Below are 22,007 nucleotides of genomic sequence, written 5' to 3' on the forward strand. Positions count from 1 at the left end.
CATCCTGACATAGCTTCTAGGTTTCCCAAGATGACTTGCTACAGAGTGTAAAGTAGTAGCTATGGCATCGTCTGTCGACCTGTTCTCGCTGTAGCCAAATTGATGTTTATCGAAATCCAGTGGGAGGCATGTCTTGAGATGTTGGAGAACCAGTCTTTCGAAGCATTTCATGATTACAGACAATGCAACAGGTCTGTAGTCATTCAGGCACTCAACTGCAGTTTTCTTGGGGACTGGGACAATGGTAGCTGCTTTCAAGCACGATGGTACACATGCCGTTTGCAAGGAGATGTTAAAAATCCTTGTCAGGACCCCTGCTAATTGGTCAGCACAGTTCCTAACCACTATCCCCAGCACCCCATCTGGGCCTGCGGCTTTCCTGGGATTCACAGCCTTCAATGCAGTTCTCACTTGGTCTTCAGATAGGGTGAGTTGCTGAAAATCAGAAGGCTGGCCAGCAGAGGCTACGAGGTCTGGTCTTTTTACCTTGTAGCGAGCAAAGAAGATATTGAGCTCCTCAGCCAACGAGGCACCGGTGTTAACCATGCTCCTTGTACTGCCCTTATAGTTGGTTAAGTGCTGCAGTCCCTACCACACTTGCCTTGGATTATTGTGTGCTCGGTGGTTCTCCACCTTGTGTTTATATTGCTGTTTACCATCCTAATGCCTCTTCTAAGATTTGCCCTGGCCTCTCTGTATGTGTCCCTGTCCCCTGCCTTAAAGGCAAAATCCCGGGCTCTCAGGAGTGTTCGTATCTCTGCAGTCATCCAGGGTTTACAGTTCCCGTAAACTAATGCACTTTTCTGTTGTTACACTATCAGTGCATGTTCTAATATAAGAGAGTACGGCATCTGTATATGCAACTGGCTGAGAGCACCCACTGGCCAGGTTTTGACCCTTTTCGTGGTCCAGTTTGGAGATCTTTTTATTGAAGGGAGAAAGCCAAAAATAGGCTGAGGCTTCCCTGTCACAATTTAGGAAAATGGGTGGCCTTCTGTAGTTTAAATTTTTGGCAACTGAGTGAGTAATGTGAGTAACATGCCCTCCAATTCCATGGAGCCCTTAGTTAAATTCTAAGATGTAAGTTATATATCTCTTCCTTACAGACTGGAAAAGAAAGAAGAAAACACATGTCAGAGAAAGAAATAGTGCTCTTACCTATCATGGATTCTGTTGTCATCTTTAAGCTTGCTTCAGCTTTGCCCCTCAGGTTGCTACAATAGCTGCTTTGTATGCTCACACAGAAAGTGACATGACAGTGATGTACTTTATGATGTTTATCAATATTCTTCATTGATATCAACAGCAGATACTTTAATTCTCAGTGAAGTACCAGGGTTTTATGGTTTTATAAGTTGGGTTACCAAAAATGCCCCAATTTTCCATTTTTAAGATAAGCTGGTGGCTATTGTATTTCACAATGTGGCGTTTTTTTCTAGTTTTTTGTACTGATAAAAGATATACTTGTAAATGTTTAAAATATTAATAATTGCAGAGAATAATTCAGGTCTATTGATAAATCTACTTTTTTCCCCCAGCAGAGTTACCAAGATCAGCAGTAATCAAGCTGTCTTCCTTACGTGATCTTCCACTTCAACTGCAAGACTTCTACTATCAGGGCTTCCATTTGGCTGCTATCTATCCCTTTCTGCAGCCACCTAATAAGAATGAGAAGACACTTCAGGAGCAAATCTTCAGGGCTGTACTGATCAAGAAAATGGAAAGGTAAATTGACAAAGAGATTTCCTACTGAACTTCGATCCAGGTCAGAAATCATAGCAGTGTCACGTTACTATTTATTGCACTAAGCATGAACATTTCTATAGGCTGACCATGTTTTGTGTGTTTAAGAATCTGTAGATTGGCAGCATTTTCTGAGGATAACAAGCTGAAAATGTGTTTCATATTTGAGTCAACCTAGGGCAGGGGTCAGCAACCTGAAACAGCAAAAGAGCCACTTGGAACCAGTTCCATCACACACACAAAAAAGTGGGAGCCACAGACTTCCGGTGGCGGCGCGGCGCCGGAGACAGCCCTTTCGGGCTGCCCGCGGCTCAGCTGTGTTATTTCCACCCGAAACAGCGCCGATCAGCTGTTCGGGTGGATTTGAAGCCCCCTCCTCGGGAGAAGAGGAGGGGGTGAGCCCCCAGGTAGGGGTTGAGTTCTCCGGGGCCGCCTGAGCTTAAAGCTTGGGCGGCTGAAGGATCGAACTCCCCCGTAGCCTGGGTTGCTCCCAGCTGGTCAGCGTCTCTGCTCCGTGATTTCTGGAGCGGAGCCAGGCGTTTGCGACCACCCCTGCCAGAAGGAAAGACTATGGAATAAAAGGAGCAGGCAGAGCGGTACAGGAGGAAAAGGTGAAGAGGACTTTTATTGCTGCTTTCTAGCTTAATGGATTTTATAAATTTAAAAGTGAAAGTGCGTAGTAAGTGAAAGTAAAGATGGCGGCTAAACCTCCTCCAAAAGCTCTTTGGAGTGCTGGAACTTCTCCGGTGCAACAGTCATCATTGCAAGCGTTGCTTCTTCCTGATGTATTGACACCGAAGGATTTACAAGATGCTCTTGGAAAATATGCCCAGGTAATTCTGGAAGCAATGGGTGATAAATTTGCAAAGATGGAGGAGAAGTTGGAGAAACTGGAGGAGAGAATAGAAGAGAGGATGGAAGAGAAGTTCAGAGTGATGAAGGTAGACATTTTGTCTTCAGTGTATAGAGTGGCTGAATGTGTGGAAGATTTGGATGAAAAAGTGGAAGATTTGACTCAAAAAAATGCCATATTAGAAGTAAAAGTACTGGAAAATGAAGATTTAAGAGACAAAATGGACAAAGAATTGAGTCTTGCTCAATATTACCAGATGCAGTATGCTGTTAGAATCAGAGGTTTAAAAGAGAATATTAAGGAAGATCTAAAGCAGCTGATTTCTGAGGCTCTGGAAGTAGTATTGAGTCAGCCAGCATCTGAAATAAAGGGAGGCATGGATAAAGTGTTTCGTGTGAATTCATGGATTGCCAGACAGAGAAAGCTACCTAGAGATGTGGTGGTTTATTTTGTAAAGAGGGAAATTAGAGATGAAGTTATTCAAGCTGCTTATGGTACTAAAGTCGTGATTGCTGATCAAGAAGTTTTGGTTCTAAAAGAAATTCCTCCAAAGATTTTAAGGAGAAGGAAGGATTTTACATTTTTAGTGCAAGAGCTCAAGCAACGAGATATAAGGTTCAGATGGGAGATTCCAGTTGGGTTGATGGTGATGCATGAAGGTAAAAGGTACCGTTTGACCACTGTGATGCAGGCGCGTGATTTTTACAATAACGTTTTAAAAGCAACCCCACTATCACTTCTGGAAGTTGCAAAGGGATCTGGACAAGGAGAACACCAAGAGGCTGAAGATGGACAGACAGAGGAGAATGGTGCTGGAGGAGATCAAGCTACAACTTCTTTGGATGATTCTAGAGAGCAGAGGGTGACGTGTGCTGCTTTAAAACGATCAAAAAAAAAATAAAAGAACAAGATCAGCAGAAGTCTATGGAATTTCCAAAATGTACTTACAGCCAAGTAGTGGGAGGAGCACGGCCTAAAAAAGATAGTCCTGTTTAAGCAGTGCTCCAAGAGCTTTGGGATGATATGCATGGCAACTAAATTTTTAATTTGGAACGTTAATGGACTAAATTCACCACAGAAGAGGAAGAAAGTTTTTTAATATTTAAAACAATTTAAGATAGATGTTATATGGTTGCAAGAAACGCATATTAGGGTTGTGGACCAAAAGTATTTATCGAACTCAAGGTTGGGCACGCAATTTGTTGTTTCTGCAATGAATAAGAAAAATGGAGTGGTTGTTTATCTTAAAAGTGCTTTAACAGCGGACTTAATTGAAGCAGATAAGCATGGAAGATACGTTATGATAGAGTTGCTGCTAGTAGGTAAAAAGATGCTTTTAGTTGGATTATATGCTCCTAATCAACAACAAGTTGACTTTTTTTAGTTTATTTCATACAAAGCTTATCCAGTTGGATTATAAAATTTTTATTTTTATGGGGGATTGGAATGGTGTTTTGGATGTTCAGATGGACAAGGCTGGAGCTTTAAAGCGCGTCCCAAGTCATGCTCGACTGCCTAAATCCTCTTTTGAAATGAAGGATGACTTGGAACTGCGAGATATTTGGTGTGAAAGACATTCGTATGAAAAGGATTATGACTAATGACTTTTTTTTAAGGATTAAGAAGGTGAAGATATGTGCAAGAACTATTTCTGATCATAGCCCAGTTTGGCTAGAGATTTATAAGGAGAATAAGGAGAATTTTTTTTTGTTTTTTTTATATATTCTATATTAATAGTGTTTGTAGTTATCCTATGTGAGCTAGAGAGTGATAGATTTTAGAGTCTATGGTTGTTAGCATATGGTTGTTTATGATTCTTTTTTTCTTTTTTATACCTTGTACTCAGCTCTGGGAAGTCGGGGTGGGGGGGGGGTGGGGAGGGGGGGAGGGGTAAGGAGGGAGGGATAGGGGAGGGGTAGGGGGGACTGTCAAAGATAAAATGTATGATAAAACTTTTCAATAAAAAGTGGGAGCCACAAAATGTGCACACGCATGTGTGCGCGCATACGTGCACGCACGCTCATGCGCAGAACAAAACGTGCACCAGCCCTGCCCCCGTCCACCTCTAGTATGGACGGCTCTGCCGTCCTGACTTTTCCTCCCTCAGAAAAAACTGCTTTCCCCTCGCCCTACGCTCTCTCTCTCTCTGGGACTTTTTTCTTTCTGCCTTTTGTGAAACTTTGGGATCAGCTGCTGCCCTGGATTGCTTGCACTGCGCCGATCCTTGGCAGCCCCGATGTCCGCGCCGCATCCTGTTGCCGCCTGGTGCCACCAGCTTACCGGGGGGGACTCGCAGGCCGAGACGACCGCGGAGGGCCACGTGAAGACAAGGAAGGAAACGTTCTTTCAGAGGATCCCGCCCGGGCCCCCTCGGAGACAGTGGGCCCTTCCCCAGCTGAAGGAAGCCTCGCGAGCGTCTCCCGCATTGCGGCTCCCCTGAGCCAGGAGGCACCTGTGCGGCAGCAGCAGTGGGTCTCCTGGCATCGGGCGCTGGGTCACGGCACCACATTCAGCCTGGGTGCCGCCGGAGCCACCTGAGTGCCCTGCTCCTCCCCCCGGGGCCTCCAAACCTCCGCCGACCCATTCTCTCAATGGGAATGGGGTGGCGGAGGTTCGGAGAGCTGCTGCCTTCATCCGCATTTCTTTCAGCCCCGAAAGAAACGCGGATGAAGGCAGCAGCTCTCCAAACCTCCACCGCCCCGTTTGCAGAGCTGTCCCATTGAGAGAATGGGGTGGCGGAGGTTTGGGGAGCTGCGCGCACAGCTCTCCAAACCTCCACCACCCCGTTTGCAGAGCTGCTGCCTTTGTCCATGTTTGACAAAGGCAGCAGCTCTCCAAACCGCTGCCGCCCGTTTGGAGAGCTGCTGCCTTCGTCAAACATGGACGAAGGCAGCAGCTCTGCAAACGGGGCGGTGGAGGTTTGGAGAGCTGCGCGCGCAGCTCTCCAAACTGCCGCCGCCCGTTTGGAGAGCTGCTGCCTTTGTCAAACATGGACAAAGGCAGCAGCTCTGCAAACGGGGTGGTGGAGGTTTGGAGAGCTGCGCGCGCAGCTCCCCAAACCTCCGCCACCCCATTCTCTCAATGGGACTTTTTTTACTCCCACTTGTTTTCCAGAACGGCGGAGGAGGACTGGGAGCCGCAGGAGATGGCTTAAAGAGCCGCATGCGGCTCCAGAGCCGTGGGTTGCCGACCCGTGACCTAGGGCATAATGTTAGGAGAAATTTCTTATATATTTTTGCTTCTTACTGTGACAGTTATTTAGTTAAGTGCGAAGTATTTTGCTCTTGAATATTTTCAGTGTATTTTTAATGGTAGGCAATAATGAAATGAAAATATTTCATATTCATATTAATTGAAATCATCTTTCAGTTAACAATTTTTCAATTTTGCATCTGCATAAATCTTTTAAAATAGGAAAATGGGTTGTCTTTGATTTCTGTAAAAACAATGAATGTTGATATATGCAATGTTGAGAGACCATGAGAACATTTGAAAAATTAGAGTTACCAAAAATTCAATGAAACTTGATAATTTGATAAACCATATTTTGAATACCAATGACTTAGAAAATCTTTCTCATAATTTTTTGGATAAAAGATGCACATTTTGGCAATCTCAAGAATTAGTTTTTAGGGTGACAAATACAATCTGTATATCACCCGTGCTAGTAAAAGAAGAATTATATATTTTATTGCTCTTTGAAGATGAAAATATTAAAAATAAAAATACTATCAAATTTATGCTTGTAGCAGCAAGAACATCTGTAGCCCACAAATGGAAGAAAAATTGCATGCAAACCTTAGACATTTGATATTATAAATATTTTTAATGGAAAAATTGAGAAATACAGTATACTCTGATATTGTAGTAACATATGACCGCTTTCACAGCCAGAAGCTATTCCTAGTTTCACTTTAGCTTAGGTGTATTGATCTGACAATATAGCTACCAAGAGGCGGAACATTCATATTCAGACTCTTATTAAATTACACAGCCTGTAACCTATGTAGACATAGGCTTTTATATGTTTTTAGATGATATATTACCAGAGTAGAAGAATCACATAAGATAACATCTGCAGTAATAACAGAATACAAAAGGAGGTTTGGATGGACAGTTTTCTGATTTATTTTCTTTATATAAAAAATAAAATAGAAATCCTTCGTTTCCACTTGAGATGGTTTTCACAGGAAAACTTGTCGCTGATGTTACATGTATGACTATGGCTTATAAATATGGCTTCCTAGGTTTCTGCTTTGGCATACATATTTTCCAGTGAAACAGTGACCGAGACAGGAAGATCATTTTATTATTATTTATTTATTCAGAACATTCTGAGTAAAAAGGATTCCTCTCATTCAAAGAGGGAACTCCAATCCCTCTTACAGTTAACACTATAGGAACGCGGTGGCTCAGTGGGTTAGGACGCTGAGCTTGTCGATCAGAAGGTCGGCAGTTTGGCGGGTCAAATCCCTAGTGCCGCGTAACATAGTAAGCGCCTGTTACTCGTCCCAGCTTTTGCCAACCTAGCAGTTCGAAAGCACATAAAAATGCAAGTAGAAAAATAGGGACCACTACAGTGAGAAGGTAACAGCGTTCTGTGTGCCTTTGGCATCTAGTCATGCCGGCCACATGACCACAGAGACGTCCTCGGACAAGCGCTGGCTCTTCGGCTTTGAAACGGAGATGAGCACCAGCCCCTAGAGTTGGAAACGACTAGCATGCATGTGCAGGGGAACCTTTTACAGTTAACACATCAAAGAAAATGCAAGAGAAAAGTTGATTGGACAGGACAAAAGTAACCCCTCCTTTTGATAGAAAATCAGTTACATGGAATCAAACAGGTTACATATTTGCAGCCCATAATATCACACTTGTTCATTTAAATGAATTTTGATGAAAATGGGCATAAAATTTAGGATGTCAATGAGGAAAAAAGTCATGAAGAGACAAACCAAATATCACTTAGTGCTAACAAGCTCTCTCTTATCAGAAGATAAACTCGAGATGTCCTGACCTGTGGAACAAAGACAGTTCTTTTATCTTGTAATTTAACCTTAGAAGTTATCAATCAAACGGTTAACATCATTTTTAAAAAGATAAAAATAAATCAAATTAAAATACAAAATACCTATGTTAGTCAGTACAACAGTAGTACCATGTTGGTACTACAAAGTCCATCCTGCGTGGCCCTCATTTCATCAGCCATTTTTATGGTTATCTGTGGAAGTAAAGCATTTTGCATCTTGTATTATTAGGATTTTCTGCAATACAGAATGAAGTATTTTCAGTTAAATTGCTTGATTAGGAAACATTTTAGCTAACAATATACAATTTTAAAAGCTGTAAAATTGTATGCAGTGATAGACAAATTATAAATTAGATGATAATAAAACATGTCTAATTCCAACATAGAGGGACGCGGTGGCTCAGTGGGTTAGGACGCTGAGCTTGTCGATCAGAAGGTCGGCAGTTTGGCGGGTCGAATCCCGAGTGCCGCGTAACAGAGTGAGCGCCTGTTACTCGTCCCAGCTTCTGCCAACCTAGCAGTTCGAAAGCACGTAAAAATGCAAGTAGAAAAATAGGGACCACTACGGTGGGAAGGTAACAGCGTTCCGTGCGCCTTTGGCGTCTAGTCATGCCGGCCACATGACCACGGAGACGTGCTCGGACAAGCGCTGGCTCTTCGGCTTTGAAACGGAGATGAGCACCGGCCCCTAGAGTCGGAAACGACTAGCACGCATGTGCGGGGGAACCTTTACCTTTTTAATTCCAACATTTTATTGAAGAGTTTATAGTTAGTGAAGATGTTTGACGTAAATAAAAACCAAGATTATTGGTGGCTCAGGTGTAAGTGCAAATTCATTAAGCAGCAATTTTTTGTCCTTTAAATGTAGTTAAGTTTGCTTACTATGCTCTAAAAGGCTTCTATCCTTCATCTGTCTGCCACACAGCACCACTTGTTTTGAAACTATTCCATACAGGGTGCAGTTTGTTTTTAACAGTGTCCCTGTGTTCCTATGGCCCTCCTTGTATCTATAGCTCATTTTTCATCTATCGCCACCTATAATTCCATATCAGAACAGGAATCATTTGCTGCTTTTTTTAAACAGAGAAATGTAATGTGTAATGTAACACTTGAAATAATATGTGCTGACATTAGTATTTTAGTTCTTGTTCTAATTTCATTTTAATCTGACAGATGAACATTTAAAGCTACAGATAGTCCTCAAATTAAGATCACAACTGAGCCCGAAAGTTCTGTCGCTAAGCAAGACAGTTGTTAAGTGAGTTTTCCCTATTTTATGCTATTTTTGCCACAGTTGTTAAGCAAATCATTTAATTGTTAAGCAAATCTGGCTTCCCCTATTGGCTTTGCTTGTTAAAAGCCAGCTGGAAAGGTTAAAAAATGGTGACCACATGACCCTGGGACAATGCAGCTGTCATAAATACACACCAAATACCAAGCACCCTAATTGTGATCTTATGACCATGGGATGATGCAATGGTTGTAACTGGGAAAACGAATCATAAATCATTCTTTAGTGCTGTTGTTACTTTGAATGATCACTAAAGAACTACCTTATTACGTATCTTGGAAAACACTTATTGAAACTAGTGATGGTCATGGTACAGTCCTCTTAGGCAGTTGTATGAATTTACTAAGCTGATTATTCAAATCCAATTCCCTGTGGTAACAGATGATTATATGAATTTTGAAAGGTCCAGTTCAAAGAATCACATGAGATTATTTTATAGGATTCACCTGATGTAGTATTTTTAAACTTGGCAACTTTAAGATTGTACTTCTACCGGCTGCTGGCTCAATAAATCTCTTAAATTTGCCAGTTTGAAAATATTAATTTGTAAGGGGCTTGGAGCTTTTTGAAACTGAAAGTATATAAATTGCAGTGATAAATACTAAATAAAAAGTTTTCAGTATAATTGTGTCATATTGTACATATTGCTAGACTACATACTTTTTAATTTAGCTTATCCCAAGCTGAAATATTCTCCAAATGTGTGTATTTTAACTTTCAGAACTTTCAGTCAACATCTCATAACCTGAAGATGGCCAGATCAAGAAAGGTTCTTCTAGCAGAATGAAGTGTTATTGTTGGTGCTGTTAATAATTCAGTGTTAATTATGAACTCAGAAATACTCATAACAGGCAGCTTAATAAAAATAGACCAACAGGTTGAAGTTTAATGCTTCCAAATTCAGAGTCATTCCGATTAAAGTATTATAGCCAGTAATAAACTTTAAAGCAAATTAAAATATGATTCAAATTTTGTAACACCAGGCATATTTTTTCATCTTCTGATTCTTTCTAAATCATACTGTGAATTTTCTTAATGTTATTATTATCTTATAGTTGAATCATTATATTATTAGTACACCATTTTCCATTTAATTCTATATGAAGCTTTGTTCATGAACAAAGGAGACTAAATTACAGACAATCCAGATTTTATACTTCAATATTTCACATACAGACTCTCTCACACAAATATAAAATCACCAAGGTCTCGAGCCAAACAATCTCATTATCACCTTTGTTTCCAGTGCTTTCTGTATAATAAGAAATAATGCCTGAAATTCACATAAGGCCTTGAAATGAACTGATGAAAATCCAAGATTTTTTTAAAATTATAAAAAACATATCAAAGGTTGATGAAGAAGTTTCAGAATTATAAAAAAAGAATTTTGTTGGTGACAGATATAAAGAGGTTGTAGATACGAATTTTCATCGAGGTGACTGCTTGTTCTCAGTGATTCTCACATGACAGAACAGATTCACACTGATTTACACTTTCAGGACAGCCCTGAGCTGAAGAGGAATTGCTAGGTGACAGTAGCTTATTAGAGTGCCTGTCTCTTTTACAATTTGATTCACTTCAGGCATATTGCTGGAATAAAAACACGAGGAAGAAGTATATCGCTAAGAAGGAAATAAATATAATAAAAAGGTCAATTATGGTTTCAGAGAAATATTTTGGCAATCTTGTTTTTTTGATTATCAGATAATCAGATAATCACTTGATGTTCAATTAAACAACAACAACAATAATAATATAATAATAATAGAGTTGGAAGGGTCCTTGGAGGTCATCTAGTTCAACCCTTTGCTCAGGCAGGAAACCCTATACCATTTCAGACAAATGGCTGCCAATCTCTTCTTAAAAATTTCCAGTGTTGGACCATTCACAGCTTCTGGAGGCAGGTTGTTCCACTGATTAATTGTTCTGTCAGGAAGTTTCTCCTTAGTTCTAAGTTGCTTCTCTCTTTTATTAGTTTCCATCTCTTGCTTCTTGTCCTGCCTTCAGGTGCTTTGGAGAATATATTGACTTCCTGAGATATTGGAACACTGCTATCATGTCACTCCACAGGCTAAGGCTGAGGGAAATAAGCTGCAGGAGGCTCCAGGCGAGAACCAGGAGCAGCTGCTACCTATTAGCAATGAGGAGGTAGTGTCCACATTTCCTCCTGATCCAAGGACAAATAGAACAGAGAGAAGACAGACACCCCAGTCAGCAACCTCACCTCTCATGAAGGGCTGCACTGCTACCTATTAGCAATGAGGAGGTAGTGTCCACATTTCCTCCTGATCCAAGGACAAATAGAACAGAGAGAAGACAGACACCCCAGTCAGCAACCTCACCTCTCATGAAGGGCTGCACTGGCATTGCCCTGGGTCCCAGTTCTGTGCCTTGTATGCTTGTGCCATGTATCCTGCCCTGTTTGACTCCTGGACTGCTTTCCTGGACTTGATGTATGCCCCCTCAGTTACCCAGTGACTCTTGTTGTATTGAGCTTGGAATCCGGACCTGCGCAACAGGGGTGATTTCGAAGGGCTTGTTGTGTGTGTGTGTGTGGGGGGGGTTGAATAAACACCTGTAGAATTCTTGCCATATGTGTGTTGGGGGGAGGAGCAGGGCAGCACATTTAGTGACCACTCGAAGTTACAACAGGACTGAAAAAAGTAACATGACCATTTTCCACAGAACTATTGCTGCAAACCCATAGTCATGTGATCAAAGTTCAGATATTTGGCAACTGACTCATATTTATTTATAACAGTTGCAGTGTCCTGGGTCATATGGTCACTTTTTGCCACCTGCTGACAAGCAAAGTTAATGGGGAAGCCAAATTCACTTAATGTTGCTAACAGTATAACTGCAGTGATTCACTTAACAGCTGTGCCAAGAAAGGTCCTAAAATGGGGCAAAAGTCACTTAACAACTGTCTTGCTAACAACATACATTTTGGGTTCAATTGTCATAAGTCAAGGACTATCTGTACTGGAAATATGGAACGATGAAAGAGTTATAGAATGTCAATTGCAGTTTCATAGGATATTTATTTAAAAGTAAGATCAGGAAAGAATATCTTTTGAGAGTAGCATAGCAGTTTAATATTTATATATCTAGAACATTCTGCCATTATACTATTCACCCATCCAAGCATAGGCCATTTTAACAGAATGGAAGGGATCTTGGAGGTCTTCCAGTCCAACCCGCTGCTCTGGTAGGAAATCTGTTCCATTTCAGATAAATGGTTGTCCAATCAATGTTATAAACAGACTACATTACGTCGTAATACATGACATTGAGTCTCTGGTTTGAGATCAGAACCCCAGGCACATAGAATGGGGCTTGATTCTGCTGTAATTCTGGTGCCTTTGGTGGTTTCCATCTGATTATCAAATGAAAATCCCTCTATGACATGTATGTTGTATTATTAACTTACATTCCTTACAAAGACAATTAATAATAAATATTCTCACTTATTAAAAAACTGAATTGCACTTAATCTTCATCCTGCAATCTCAATTACTACCCATAAAAACCTCACACAAAATAAATTGTAAACTAACATAATATTTTTATTAATTTTGCTTCCTAATCTTGTAAGAATCCAGGAGACTTTGAGGCTAGTAATCTAATATAACAGAGCATTTGAATGTATGAGCCAAAAAGAGCAAAATCAATAGGCAGGAGAGTGTGATATCTTAGTTTGTAAGTGCTGAATGATTATTGTATCAGTATTATGACTATATTAATATTAAATACTAATACTAAACAAAAATCAGAGGATTGCAGTAAAATTTAGGACGAGGAAATAATAGACTCGTTAAATTTTTGAAGATTTTTAAAGTAAAAATAAAGGTCTGTCCGTCTCCTGTCCTTACGTTAGGTTGTTCAGTATGGATGGCATATTATAGCATGAACAGTCTTCTGTCATTCTGGAGAACAAAAACTAAACCAATTCAGATTAAAAGAGTTTTGATTAATCATAACGAAGAATATTTTAACAATAAAACTGCTGAACAGTAAAACAAGAAAGTCTGGTCTGAAAAACATTTTTTTCTTAATTAGAAGCTGTTCTTATCCATTACTTCTGGAAACCGATATGATTCTTAGTTCTTTAAATATTCTGAAAGTACTTTCTGAGTACCTACTTACCCCTCTCCTGTTTATTGGATGAAAGTAGCAATTTTGTTCTACTTCCTTCAGAAAAACAAATGAAAGCTTGAAAGCTATAAAAGAACCAACTGTATCCTATAATTTTCAAACTGAATGTGTGTTGTATCATGAAATTTGTAGTTCTAAAGGTTTAGTAACAGAAAAGGATCAGGTAGGATAAAGTGATATGTTAGGGCTTCCCTCCGACCCCTTTTCCTGCCTGCTTGCTGCTATCCGTAATGTCCCATAGGTATACTCTAATCCTGGCTGTCTTGACAGACATTTTCACTTTTTAATTCCCTTGGCCATAGTTCTGAATGTGATAGAACTTTAGGACATTTATAGGATCCATTTTCTTTCTTTCTTTCTTTCTTTCTTTCTTTCTTTCTTTCTTTCTTTCTTTCTTTCTTTCTTTCTTTCTTTCTTTCTCTTCCTTCCTTCCTTCCTTCCTTCCTTCCTTCCTTCCTTCCTTCCTTCCTTCCTTCCTTCCTCCCTCTCTCTCTCTTTCTTTCTTTCTTAGCAAGGATATTCATTCATATATTTGAATGATATGTTTGGAAAACTCAAAAGATTATATTTTACTGTGCCTGCTATTTAGTTAATATTTAGTTATTATTTGGGCTCAAGAACAATATGTAGTTTTCATTCAGATTAGAACTCTACTTGATCAAGAAATTAAATTATTTAAAAATCAGATATAAAAGTGCACAACTGGATTTAAGGCAGTATGTAGAAACAAAGCAATATTTTACTAAGAGGTAATTTAAAATATATGAGAAAATTTAATGAGGTTGGAAAATGGTTGAATTATATGTAAATTAGATAAAGGTATAAATCATATTTTGTGATACTAAAAGTAAGGATTTTGTGTTTTTCAAATACATTAAATTCTGCTTCAAGACTATATTCAGCTTATTGTTATTGGAAATCTATAAATTTCTATACTTCCCTGTTGTATGATTTGATATCCTGTAATATGTTTATTGTAGAAATTAGAATCAATTATAAGATATACATTATATTATAAGCTTTGCATAAAACGTGACATTTTAGTGCTATGATATAATTGAGAGATCTTTTCTTTTTCAGACCTTTGCGAAGGGAACCTATCAATGAATGGAATTCTTTGGAGATTGAAAGTTGCTTCTTCTCAGATCAACTTTCAGATAAATCAAAAATACCAGACCTTATTAAAAAAGTAAGTTGATAGAAAATGCTTGTAAAATAATAAAATGTGAATGCAAAATCATGAACGGAAAGCCCCTAGAATTTATTACATCTCTGAAACCCATTGCTTTTCTTTATTTAAGTCTGCCATGCAATTTAAATAAATATTCTAATAACAATAGAGTTATCAAGTTCTAATTTTCCATGTGTATTTAAATTGCAGCTTTGTGGACGTGTCCATCTTCCTTTCTTTGCAACAATACACAGCTTTCTTACAGGATGTTCTTACCACTTCCCAGTGTAACTTGCATCCTGAGTATCCAAGTTGTAAAGTAATCTAATCCTTTTTTCAGAGCAGCCAAGATGACTTAGGTCCTGCCACCCAATTGAGCACTAAAATTTGATTGCTGTACAGCAAACCCTGCCCATTTTGTATATAAGAAAATGCAATGGATTGGATCTATGAAGGAGGAAAGTAGTGTGATGGAACAGTAGTGAAACAGCAGTTTTCCAGGCAGGAGGGAGCACATTCCAAGGAGGGGGAAACAAAAGACAATACAGCCAGTAACTAGTTTGGAGAAAGGGGATGAAATTTAGGTTAGCCACTCCTTTGAATCTCTCAGAGTATAATAATTAGGATTAGATTTGTATAGGCTTAGGCTGGTGAGATTCTGTCTATATGGTGCAAGTTTAATAGGTTTAATAAAAGTTAAAACGATCCAATTGATTCATAATCTCTTAGACTCAGTGTTCAGATTACCCTATAAACAAAGCAGAATCTTTTATAGCTAAGTTCTATAAATAACTTGCCTGGCAGACTTTTCTAACTTTTCTAAAATAGGTTCTCTTTTCATGGACGTGTTGAATTGTTAGAATAATTTGAGACGTCCTGAAATGCTTCATATTTATTCAATGTGCCTTGGAAAGCAATGCACAGAAAGAGCAATTGCCACACCCTGTGCTGGTAGTTGCAGTCATTTATTTCTGAGGCTGTTAAGAGTACAATCTGTTACAATAGCATAATTTGCAGATGCATTTTAACTGAGAGAATAAGATAATTGTTTGTGTGTGTGTGTGTGTGTGTGTTTTATAGTGAATAAAGATCATAGATTAACAAAGTAGAAATACTTAAACTGAAGTGATCTTTCAGCAACATTTGCTTTTGTTTTTATTATTTTACCAAACTATTAGTTAAATATTTTAATTTCATGTTTTTTGTCCAACAGGAAACTAATCTGGCACATATCTTAAGCATTAATAGTATCATAAAAATTAATATGATTAAGAATATAGTATTACTACATTGAATGTTTTTTTAGTATGCTAATATTTTTAAATTAACTTATTTCAATTATTTCAAATAATGAAATCTAAAGTGTTTTAATTGCTTAAGTATAACTGTCCAAGATTATCATGTATTACAGTAATTATTGATTGATTGATTTCTCTAATAGTTTAAGTACTATAAAAATTCAATTCAGTTTTCGTTAAAATAACAATTATAAAATAATTTAAAACCTAAATTAGAAAAGTTAAAATGAAAATATTCTAATACTTTACAATAAAGGTAGTCCTCGAGTTATAACCATAATACCTCCCCATTTTGGTTGCAAGTCAGTCCATTACAGTCTAAGTTGGGACAAATGTTGAATTGTCTCAAGTAACAACCATCTGTCTGCTTTCCCTAGTGCAATTGTTAAATGAACATGCTGGTCATTAGGTGGAGCATGGGGTGCCTCAGGGATGGGAGAAATTCTGAAGGCCTAATGCAGGTACAAGCCCAAGCCCTCTCCTACTCCCTGAGATACCCCATGTTCTGCTTCCTGCCCATTGGAGTCCCACATGCCCTTCCCCACTGATCACGCCCTTACCTTTTAATGTAAACCATGCTCTGGAAGCTCTGTCATATTCGGAATGAAACCAAGCTGTTCTATCCCTTGGTGTCCCTAGATTGCATGGCTGTGCCAGAAGCCATTTTCAGAGTAGCTGAAATGAATTGTGGACCCTTCAAAATGGTACTTGCTTCCAGAAGCAAAAGAGGAACAGCCTAGGGAAAAGAAGCTTGCTCTTCCCCAATCCTACTACTGATTTCTATGCATGCCCATTTCATAGTTGAATATCTTGTCAGCGAGAAACACTAGGGAAGGAAAACACTGGGCACCCCTGCTTTTCTGTTTCTGCCACTGTCCATCCTCCTGCCAATCTATTTCTGCCTTTCTGGAACAAAATACAAACCAGTTCCCTAGCCTTTTGGAGCTTTTTCCTGATGGCCAGCTGATTGGGGCAAAAAGTTTTGAGATCAGTCACCATTTCTGGTTGAAAATGGTGTCTGCTTCCAGGAGGCATGGGAAGCAGGCCTAAGCACTTCAGAGACCTGGGATAATGGGATGGGGAGAGAGGAGGTGGACGCTGCAGCATCCCCTTGGTCAATCGTAAAGGTGAATGACTGTGAGGACTGCAACCATCATAATTTTGAAACAGGTTTGTATGTAATCTGGGGGCATCCTTTGTAACTTTGAATAGTTGTTAAGTGAGCTGTCATATCTCAAGGACTACCTGTAAAATTCTTTTTCAAAGTACTTAATTTGGTTCCTAAGTTGTTTTTTTTTATATATTTGTTAAGTGTCCAGGAAACAATGTATTTATTGAACAATGTAGATACATAAAGGGACGCGGTAGCTCAGTGGGTTAGGACGCTGACCACGGAGACGTCCTCGGACAAGCGCTGGCTCTTCGGCTTTGAAACGGAGATGAGCACCGGCCCCTAGAGTCGGAAACGACTAGCATGCATGTGCGGGGGAACCTTTACCTTTACCTTAGATACATAAAGAAAACAATGGACAGGAATGCTACTATAATATATAGTATAACATTTTGAAAACATTTGTAAAACAAAAAAATTCTGGAAATTTTCATTGGGTACAATGGTGTGAAAACAAACATATGCTCTTGGCTATTTTTTCGAAGTACATATGTTCATTTTTACTTTGTGTTTTGCATTGAGATAGGAGCTTTGTGAATATAACAAAAGCATTTCATAATGTGCCCAGAAAATATGCTTTTAGCCTATTTTCCTGGTGACATTCTAGAAAGTTCATTTTTCTGGCTAAACTGAAAATAGATGTGGTAAAGGACTATAGTGCTTGACCCCAGCATTCCAGAAATTGTCTGAAGAACAGAGATTTTGAAATTAAAGCTTGCTATTTTGTATATGCATATATGATTTGTTCAATATACTTTGCATACTTCAAAATATAGTGCTTGAAAAGACATGCAGATTCAATGTAACATTTTTAGATTAAAGTACTTTAAAAGTCAAAATCACATATTTCTCCTGTTTTTTAATGCTCTGATCTAGTAAATCCATTATGTCTTATATCTTATATGTTATCCTGTGCAACATTTTGGATTCACGGACCAGAGGGTATTTCGAAGCAAAATAAATGAATCAATATAATAATCATTTGCAACATCTTAAACTTTTCCAAAATTGTGTTATCTGCATGCTTTGAAGCAAATTTTGGAAACAGAATCCAAAGTAGTGCATAGTCCTAAAATAAAACTCAAATATATGGTAATGCTTGAACATTATACGAAATACATTACATTAACTTCCAGATCAATGGAAGTTTTATCATTTCCTTCTAATTAGCCCAACTTGCAACGATTCCAAATCTTAGCACAGTTCCTGGCTGGCTGGTTACTTGGTGGCTTGGGGGGTTGATTAATTGTTGTGAAGTTGGGCCAAACTCAGTATTAGTTAATATGAACAGTTACCATTCATTTTAACTTGCTGCTAGTCTCAGCTTTTCCTGGGACACTCCAGTAATATCACTGATCCTTACCATCTTGCCCTTCCCCTCTCCGTTCTACTTTTTTCAACCTAGTCAAGCATTGTCATTTTTTCCAATCCATCATTCACTTCCATTACATGCCCAAATATGTGAGCATCTGCCTGTCAATTATTGCCATATAGTTTCATGAACATATATAATTTATTTTTTTGTTCGAATTGTGTATTTGATACTAATGACTCATGATCTATTCTACAGTCTGCACCTGGAAGTAACCAGTTTAATAGGTAATATCTTGCTTCCCATTTCCTTTTATGTATTTATTTTCTTTATTTCATTCTAATACTATACTGAACATTGATGCAGAATCTGTGTTTCTTTATTAATTTATACTTATTTAAACTTATTTGTATTTTCTACATGGTTTATGATCATAAAACAATAAAATAAATAAACCAATTAATGCAATACAATTATAAAAACACATTCATCAAGCCCCGTTAAAGTTCAGTCTATCTACATAGCAATGTCCTTTCTGAGAGCTCCTTGAAAAAAATGAAGCCTTAATTCTAATGATGGGAGAGAGAGGGACAAACTTTATCAAATCAGAAATACAATTGCAATGTATTTTCCATTACTTGGAACCTGGAGAATTTCCCCTTTTTGTGTGTGTGTTTGTGTGTGTAAGTATACACACACACATCAAAGCGGGCATATTCCACATGAAGCTGAAGGTCCTGAAGATAACAAGGATCCGAGCCATAAACAGAAGTGATAATCAGTATTTTGATTAGAGTCTGGAAGCAAAGCAACAGACATTTTAGCTTCTGCATGTAATAGTCACTCTGCTATACCAGTTAACCCAAATCGGTTAGCCACATTCTGTGCCAGCTATGGCTTGTAAGTTGTCTTCAAGGGGAACCTCATCTAGAATAGTTTAAGCAGGAAATAATAAGGTTCTGAGTCACTGTTTACAACTGGTGAATCACTAAAGTTGGCCACAAGCCCCTGGCCTTGATTTATCTTATTTAAAACAGATGTTGGCAATAAAACAAATTAACTTCACAAAATTCTACTAATTCTATCTCATATATTATTGCATTTATTTAGACAAAACCTTAATTACATTCAATTTCTTCTGGGCTTGTCATTTTAATAACCCATTAGTAGTAGTGTGTCATTAAGTTGCATTTATAATATTTATATATTTATTTATTTGTCCTTATATTTAGCTTTTCTCTTACCATCAAGAAAACCTTTGGGAAAAATATATTTGGAAAAAATAGAATTTTAAAATAATGGCTAAAAATTCTGAACTTCATTAACACGTACTACTTCTACAGACATTCCAAAAAATATAAATATACTTTTATACAATATGCTGTAAGTTACCATCTAACAGCAAATTATTTACTAATCAATGTGGTAGTGATTGGTGGGAGATTTTAACAGATGACTAGAGTTTAGCCATCTCCCAAGATTGAGTTTTGCACACTGTTGTGCCTAAGCAAGGTTGCAAGAGGGCTTATCCAGTCAAAATAGGAGCAAATTTTGACAGCTTTGACTACACTGCTTGAAACCTTGACTAAAATATCAATGATTAGAGAGTATGATTCATAGTTGAAGAACTTTTATTCTGGAGAGTTAACATAAATTAATAAGTTAATTTTTTATGTAGTGCATTTTTTATTTCAGCACTTAACTGCTAACAATTTGGATGGTTGCTAAATTAAGGTTCAAACTGTACTCTGTTAAATTGGTGAACCAGACATTTGAATTAAGAGAAGGCCACATTAATATTCTCTCTATAAAGACATTGCTTTGTTCATTTTCTTTCTCATATTTGTGAAGAAAGATTAATTGATTATGTGCTATCTTGCTAACTTTTGAAACAGATTTTTTCCAGGATGTTGTTGTTGTTAGTTGCAAAGTCATGTCCGACCCATCACAACCCCATGGACAATGTTCCTCCAGGCCTTCCTGTCCTTTACCATCTTCTGGAGTCCATTTAAGCTCACGCCTACTACTCCATCCAGCCACCTCATTCTCTGTCGCCCCTTTCTTCTATTGCCCTCAATCTTTCCCAGCACTAGGCTCTTCTCCAGTGAGTCTTTCCTTCTCATTAGGTGGTCAAAGGATCTGGCCTTCTAAAGAGCAGTTAGGGTTGATCTCCTCTAGAACTGACCAGTTTGATCGTCTTGCAGTCCAAGAGACTCGCAGGATTCTTCTCCAGCACCATAGTTCTCAATTCTTTGGCGCTCAGCCTTTCTTATGGTCCAACTTTCACAGCCATACATTGCAACTGGGAAGACCACAGCCTTGACTATACACACTTTTGTTGGCATGGTGATGTCTCTGCTTTTAAGTGTGCTGTCTAGATTTGCCATGGCTTTCCTTTCCAGGAGCAAGCGTCTTTTAATTTCTTGGCTACAGTCCCCTTCTGCAGTGATCTTGGAATCCAGGAAAATAAAATCAGTCACTACCTCCATTTCTTCCCCATCTATTTGCCAGGAATTGAGAGGGCCAGATGCTATGATCTTGGTTTTCTTAATGTTAAGTTTCAAGCCAACTTTGGCACTCTCCTTCTTCACCCGCAAGAAGAGGCTCTTTAGTTCTTCTTCACTTTCTGCCATTAGAGTGGTATCATCTGCATATCTTAGGTTGTTGATATTTCTCCGGGCAATCTTAATTCCAACTTCTGATTCATCTAGCCTTGCCTTTCTCATGATGTGCTCTGCATATAAGTTAAATAGGCAGGGTGACAGTATACAGCCTTGCCAGACTCCTTTCCCTATTTTGAACCAATCAGTGGTTCCGTGTCCAGTTCTCACTGTTGCTTCTTGATCCGCATATAGGTTTCTCAAGAGACAAATAAGATGGTCTGGTATTCCCATCTCTTTAAGAACTTGCCACAGTTTGTTGTGATCCGGACAATCAAACGCTTTTGCATAGTCAATGAAGCAGAAGTAGATGTTTTTCTGGAACTCCCTAGCTTTCTCCATGATCCAGTTCCTCTGCCAGTTCCTCTGCCTCTTCGAAATCCTGCCTGTACTTCTGGTAGTTCTCGATCCACATACTGCTGAAGTCTAGCTTGTAGGATTTTAAGCATGACTTTGCTAGCATGAGAAATGAGTGCAATGGTGCGATAGTTTGAACATTCTTTGGCACTGCCTTTCTTTGGAATTGGAATGTAAACTGATCTTTTCCAATCCTGTGGCCACTGTTGAGTTTTCTAAATTTGCTGGCAAATTGAGTGTAGCACTTTTACTGCATCGTCTTTTAAGATTTTGAATAGCTCAGCTGGAATACTGTCACCTCCACTAGCTTTGTTGTTGCTCAGTTTTCCTAAGGTCCACTTCACTTCACATTCTAGGATGTCTGGCTCGAGGTTGGTGACCACCTCATTGTGGTTATCAGGGACATTAAGTTCATTCTTGTATAGTTCTTCTGTGTAATTTTGCCACCTCTTCTTAATCTCTTCTGCCTCTGTTAGGTCCCTGCCATTTTAGTCCTTTATCATGCCCATTTTTGCATAAAATGTTCCCTTCATCTCTCCAATTTTCTTGAAGAGATCTCTGGTCCTCCCTATTCTATTGTTTTCTTCCATTTCTTTGCACTGTTCATTTAAGAAGGCATTCTTATCTCTTCTAGCTATTCTCTGGAATTCTGCATTCAGTTGGGCGTATCTTTCTTTTTCTCCCTTGCCTTTCGCTTTCCTCCTTTCCTCAGCTATTTGCAAAGCTTCCTCAGACAGCCATTTTGCTTTCTTGCATTTTTTTTTCTTTGGGATGGTTTTAGTTGCTACCTCTTGTACAATGTTGCGAACCTCCGTCCATAGTTCTTCAGGCACTCTTGTCTATCAGATCTAATTCCTTAAATCTATTTGTCACCTCTACTGTATATTTGTCAGGGATATGATTTAGTTCATACCTGAGTGGCCTAGTGCTTTTCCCTACTTTCTTCAGTTTAAGCCTAAATTTTGCA

At 38.7% G+C, this 22,007-nt stretch overlaps 1 protein-coding gene across 1 annotated transcript in view; it reads left to right on the forward strand.

Moving 5' to 3' along the window:
* The window catches only part of RFTN1 (raftlin, lipid raft linker 1), a 116,949-nt gene that overhangs the window by 34,640 nt on the left and 60,302 nt on the right, over positions 1-22,007 (forward strand). Inside the window, exons 3-4 of the mRNA XM_081345669.1 lie at positions 1,539-1,725; positions 14,152-14,260. Of these exons, the coding sequence (XP_081201795.1) occupies positions 1,539-1,725; positions 14,152-14,260 (296 nt within the window). The remainder of the gene's footprint in view (positions 1-1,538; positions 1,726-14,151; positions 14,261-22,007) is intronic.

This window comes from Vipera berus (assembly GCF_964194415.1).
Source record: "Vipera berus genome assembly, chromosome: Z".
Classification (NCBI taxonomy): Eukaryota; Metazoa; Chordata; class Lepidosauria; order Squamata; family Viperidae; genus Vipera; species Vipera berus.